The following is a 6,000-nucleotide window of genomic DNA, read 5'->3' as shown; positions in this document are numbered from 1 at the left end:
GTGGTGGGAGGGGCTACAGCACGCTCATCTGGAAGTGTGCGCAGGGCCGCAGAACCTGGCCTTTGAAGGATGTACACCGTCCCATTCTCTCTTCAGCACACAGAGACGATAAAAGCATATGCAGTGCCTAATGTATGTTCAGCAGTGTGTGAATAACTGAATTCTATAATGTTGCAAAATTATAGAAGTATATCATTCTGTATGTTTCACTGAATTGTGAATACTTAATGCAAGGTGGTAGTAAAATCTGAATAACACTTTCATATCTTGTACCTATAAATGTGAGTCTTTGTGAGTATAAACATTACGATAGATATCGTTACACGTGTGAGTTTAAGGTGTATGTATGTGTAGAGGTGTCGAGGCAAAATGCTCTGATTGGGTGAGGTACCTAGATTGACCGTGAGTCTGACCCGCCCTCCGTCCAGCTCCAGGCGGAGAGTATCTGCAGAATTCCGAGAAGTTGTGGCCATCAGAACACCGTAAGCTCGCTGGGAGCGGAAGCGCAGTGACACGTCCTCTGCCTCAGTGTGCATCACCACCGGCAGCTTGATCTTCATAAACTTACTGCCATCATAACTGAGGATAGTGGCATCTGAGAGAGAAAGAGAGCGAGAGAGAAATTAGATGGTGCTATAAAGCATTGAGAAAGGGAGGTAAAGCTGAAGGCAGTATGAATGCAGTGAAGGCAGGACTGTGCTGTGGATCATAAACACCAAGGTTCATAGAGACAGATGAGTGACAGGTTACTACAGCCTTTTACAACTGGACTAAGGTTGTCTGCAGCACCAGACAACCACACAACAGCCCTCACCACCATTGCACACAGACACCCAGGACACGAAGCTCATAAATAATGACCTTACATCCTGGGCTTCATTAGTTCATTTCCATACAAAGCATAATTTATTAACTCAATCACCGGCAATGTATTCGTACTGCTGTGTGGCAGGGCTCGGCTTTAGAGCTGCATTTTACAACCTCAGCCTGTCTCCATTTCTCTAATCTGTTTATACATGCAGCAATCACTTTATTGGCCAATTCAATTAAGCGGCTAGATCCTAAGCCACTGCATTTCTTATAGAAGATAGCAGAGCACTCAGAATGCCAGCCATTTTACTAGACGAATGGTGAGGAAAACATCCAGACAGCTAAAACCTACAGCGGAAATGTCTGCATGGTGTTAATTTAAAAAAAAAAAAATCTTTACAGTCCACAAATCTAATGAACTCAAAGGTTTTATTTGATCACATCTGTCCCAGTGTGAAAACTGGCTTGTAATATAGGTACATTTCTCAAAACTTGGCATGAAAACTACTACGAATACATCTGTCTTCAGTGAAAGAACTCCAGAGACCTCCATGGCTGCAGGCTAGCACCAATTAGACTGTCCTCCTTTTTACACACACAAGCTACTCAGGTACTGTAAACTCCACTGACTGTCTCTTCTCACCATCTCCTGTTTCCATTAGCACATAGCCAAGCCTGGGAGTGAGTGAGTGAGTGGGGTGGGGGGGCTGAGCCAGAGGAAAACAAGCAGAAAACAGAAGAACAAGCATGGCAGTGTGCATACTAATGAGCACAAAAGAGAGCGGTCTGCCCCTGAGGAAAAGCACCTACGTGTGTGTGCATGCATCTGGCTGTGTGCATTTGCGTGGGTCCTCACCTGAGTCTGCGGTGATGTTGTACTAGTCTTTTCAGTCCATGATCTTACTAAATATTGACTTGTTTGACAAGCCCTCGCTTACAGAAAAAGGTCATTTTAGATTTCCTTGGGTCTGGTTTTTAGGACACACTTCAGGCTCACGTGTTATTGTATAAATAATTACAACAGAAAATGAATATTATAGTTTAAATTCTGTAAATATAAGTGCTAGGAGTCAAAACCTTAATCATACCTAAAAAGATTTACAGTAAGTGAATAGATACAGTAAAATGTAGCTATCCAAATATCAGCTGAATTCTACTAAACCCGTGCCTGGCTTACCTAAGGTCAGGTATATAGCATATGGAATAAGAAATATAAGCTAATATTTCAATAAATTAGTCTTACTGGTAGTGAAAAGTAGTCAAAATAGCAAGATAGTTCTGTATGTTAAAATGATGAGAATGTTTAAAATAATGAGTTCCATCCAGCCATTTTCCATACCACTTATCCTACAGGGTTGTGGGGATCCTGGTGTCTATCCCAGGGAACTCGGGGAACAAGGGGGGGACACCCTGGATGGGTGCTAACCCATCACAAGGCACAATTGCACACACATCCACGCACTATGGACAATTTAGAAATGCTAATAAGCCTGCAACGCATGTCTTTGGACTGTGGGAGGAAACCGGAGTACCCAGAGGAAACATGTTAACCACTAAGACCACCTTGCCCCCTGAAATAATAATGATTTATTAAATTGAAATAAGTTGAAAAAATGAGATATTAGGTCAAAGTAATGAAATATTGAAATAAGTTACAATAAGTTGAAATAATGACATTAATTTTGAAATAGCAACATAGCACTTTTCACTATCTGTGATTCAGGGATCTGTGCAGTCGCACTAAATTACACAAGCAAAGTTCCATTCATGTTTAGTCCACTAAAAATTCACTGCAAACCCAGTGAGTAATGACCAACCAGAGATGTCCAGAGATGTCCAAGACAGGTCCGGTCTAGCCTTACTACTAAGATTAGTAAATAAGTCATAGATTCGCTCCATATTCAACTTGAAACCTTTTTTTTATTAGACTACAACAGTTATTTTAATCCAAACTTCATAAATGTTTTTGTGCTCACTGTGTTAAGGTTTGAGCACCGCCCTTTGAAACAGTCCTTCATACAGTAGTGCAGAAGATCCATAATGTAGGAAGCTAATTTCAGAAGTGTGCAGATACAAGATCTGATATGATACTTCACGACATGTCTAAATTATTCTGTAAAAATTGGATGCAGTCCGTCTGGAGGATAGATTAGATTGGATAACTACATTTTATTGTTTACTGTCAGAGAGTTAACTACCTTGCTAGCAATGGCTTGACATGCAAGATAGATTGTCAGTGTTCAAAACTGTGTATATGTAGGAATATATTTAGGTATATAATTACATTTAGATAAAGGTAAAAATAGTTTCTTTTCATTATTCTCACCACAATGCCACTAGCTACAGCCAATCTTTCTGTACTGCCTTAGTTATACCCACAGACAAAAACTGCACATTATAGTCTGTTTATTTACAAGAATGTGACTTATAGTCAGACAGAGACGGATGCAGTACATTAGCTTTATTCTTTACCATAAATCTGGGAGGGTTTGTATGAACTTCTTTATTCCCCGACACACTTGAGTTTCCATGATAGAGGAAGTCACAGGGCAGTGAAAGCCCATCTCCCTCGAGCAAAGCCCCTCCTGAGACCTTTAACCCCCTCCAACTCATTCTTTATTCCTCCATATCGTCCGTCACTGTAGGAGAGACAGCCCCAGCTCACTGACAGCTTGACAAATGAGCCTTGGCCTCATCTTTAGAGGAGTAGTCTCACTCCAGGAGAGGGGATAATGAAAGGAGCAGGATAGCCAGTGGTTCGAAAAGACTTTCATTCCTGCCCTCCTGCAGTGGTGTGTATTCATGCGACAGGAGAACCTAGTGCTGTGGCTCCTGTGCTACCTGACAAGCAACGCATTACATCCAATCAGGGCATGATGGAGCAGCAGCAGTCTGCACTATGAAGAGGGCTGCAGAGGTCGCAAATCAGATGACATGCTTGGAAAACTGAGCACGGAAACTGAAACGCAAAGGTGGGGGCTGGTGGTCGGGGGTTGAGGTGTGGTTGGGGAGGGAGGTGGGACATGGGGATTGGGAACATCACAGATATAAAACTAAAGCAAAAACTGAAATGCACTGAGGTGTATAATTTAGAAATTTCTGGAAGAAAAGAGAAAGAAGAGACAAGCAGGTAGAAAGAAAATGAGAAAAACAGAGGTATAGGGAATAAGTAAAAGAAAAGAGAGAGAAGAAAGTAATAAGGAGAACGATGAGGGAGAGAAGGAGGCCCTACAGTGCTTGTGCTGTAATCAAAGTTGCTGATAGGTTGCTGTGACATCGACAAATGTCGATGTGTATCAATGTGAGTATTGCAAAATTTTATATGTAAAAAAAAAAATAAAAATAAAAAAAATAAATAAATGTAAACAGCATTCATAACTCTTAATCTGAATGGGTTTTATTTGAATCTGAACATTAGTGCTATAAGAAGAAGAAGAAGAAGAAGAAGAAGAAGAAGAAGAAGAAATAACAATAACTAAAGGTTAGTCTCTTCATTAGTGTTGGTTTTTCCATCAGATTTTTGGGTTAAAAAAAAAAACCCTGATTGTGGGGATTTGCCCATTCAGCCACAAACATTAGAGATCAGACCCCTATGTCAGGTGAGGAGGCCTGGGGTGGAGTTGACATTCCAGTTCATCCCAAAGGTGTTCAGTGAGGTTGAGGTCGGGGTTCTGTACAGGCCACTGAAGTTCTTCAACACCAACCTTGGCAAACCCCTGTGTGCTTTGTGCAGAGGTGCTCTGTCATGTTCAAACATGACTGGGTTTGACCCCTTAGTTCCAGAGAAAGGAAACTGTAATGCTCTAGCATACAAAGACATTCTAGACAATCGTGTGCTTTCAAATTTTTGGCAACATTATGGGGAATGACCATATATGTGTGATTGTCAGGTGTCTACAAACTTTTGGCCATATAGTGTATAGTCTGTGCTTGTGTGTGTGTATATATATATATATATATATATGAAAAATATATAGAGTCTCCGAAAAAGGCAATGTCCTACTTCCTAACCCAATCAGATATGTTGGACTGCAGGTAGAAAGGAGTGCACATGGATCAGATCACTCTCTCCATCTGCACCTCCATCTGTTCCTACTTTCATTAACCACTCGGTCCTGTCCAAGACTCCTCCTCTGAAAAGCACCATAACAACCTAACACCTAATGTATGAACACACACACACACACACACACACACACACACACACACACACACACACACACACACACACACACACACACACACACACACACACACACACTTCCTGTGCCTCCCCCTTAATCTCTTTTTTTCTGTTTCTCACTCTCACATACACAAACACCTTACATGCCTATATTTGAGCAAGCACTTTCTGAAGGTTTGCATGGCACTTGGCATAGCTGTAAAGGGGGAAGACACACCGTTTGTGCAAAGTGTGTGTAGGGTGGGAGTCAGGAGTCACATGTTTGTGTTATACCTCCCTGCCGAGCCCAGCACAATCCGCCAGCATGCTGGAGCACTCAGAAGCTCTGCTCGCTACAGGGATTACGGAAATATATGTTCAACACTCATGGTAAACAGGAAGATTTGGCTCTAAGGCATCGTACATAATTCAGCAATGCTCATGGATGGATCCTGCTTTCCAATGGATGATTTGCCATGTATACATTTTTCACATAGCTGCCAAGCTTAGACCTGTGAATTAACATTAATAACTTGCCAACATTGCAGTCAACCAGGTATATAGCTGAAGGAATTAGATGAGGATCCTATTACTGGCTCTCTGAATCGCTCCCTCGCTATCAGTGTGATCAATGAAACTGATGTGCTACACACCAATACTGATACACATCTCAGATTTAAAAAAAAAAAAAGAATAAGAAGAAAATAAATAGACATTCAGTACATTACTGGTTTGCTTCAATCACTGGGCCTTTAGAAGGCCTGGGCAATTTGTGTGATTTCTTCATTTATTTTTTATGACACTGAGCACACAGGAAACTTGTACGGAAACGTAGATAATGAGGATTAGTGTCGATGTGGATCTTTTTCAGTTCAGTAATAGATGCATTTATGTACAAGAGGCACCATGCAGGCTGCCCAAAGACTCATGGATATCACAGTGTTTTTTGGAGGTCAATACATAATTGCAATTTAACACTAAAACACAACACATTATTTTATTCATTTATTAATTTGAAGTATATTTTA

At 41.0% G+C, this 6,000-nt stretch overlaps 1 protein-coding gene across 11 annotated transcripts in view; it reads right to left on the bottom strand.

Moving 5' to 3' along the window:
* The window catches only part of nrxn1a (neurexin 1a), a 170,320-nt gene that overhangs the window by 74,562 nt on the left and 89,758 nt on the right, over nucleotides 1-6,000 (bottom strand). For all 11 annotated transcript variants that reach the window (XM_017484124.3, XM_053685086.1, XM_053685089.1 and 8 more), the window contains one exon: nucleotides 392-595. In XM_017484124.3, the coding sequence (XP_017339613.1) occupies nucleotides 392-595 (204 nt within the window). The remainder of the gene's footprint in view (nucleotides 1-391; nucleotides 596-6,000) is intronic.

The sequence above is a fragment of the Ictalurus punctatus genome, chromosome 13, assembly GCF_001660625.3.
Source record: "Ictalurus punctatus breed USDA103 chromosome 13, Coco_2.0, whole genome shotgun sequence".
Classification (NCBI taxonomy): domain Eukaryota; kingdom Metazoa; phylum Chordata; class Actinopteri; order Siluriformes; family Ictaluridae; genus Ictalurus; species Ictalurus punctatus.
Note: the sequence above shows the minus strand (reverse complement) of the source record. Positions and strands in the feature narration are given on the sequence as shown.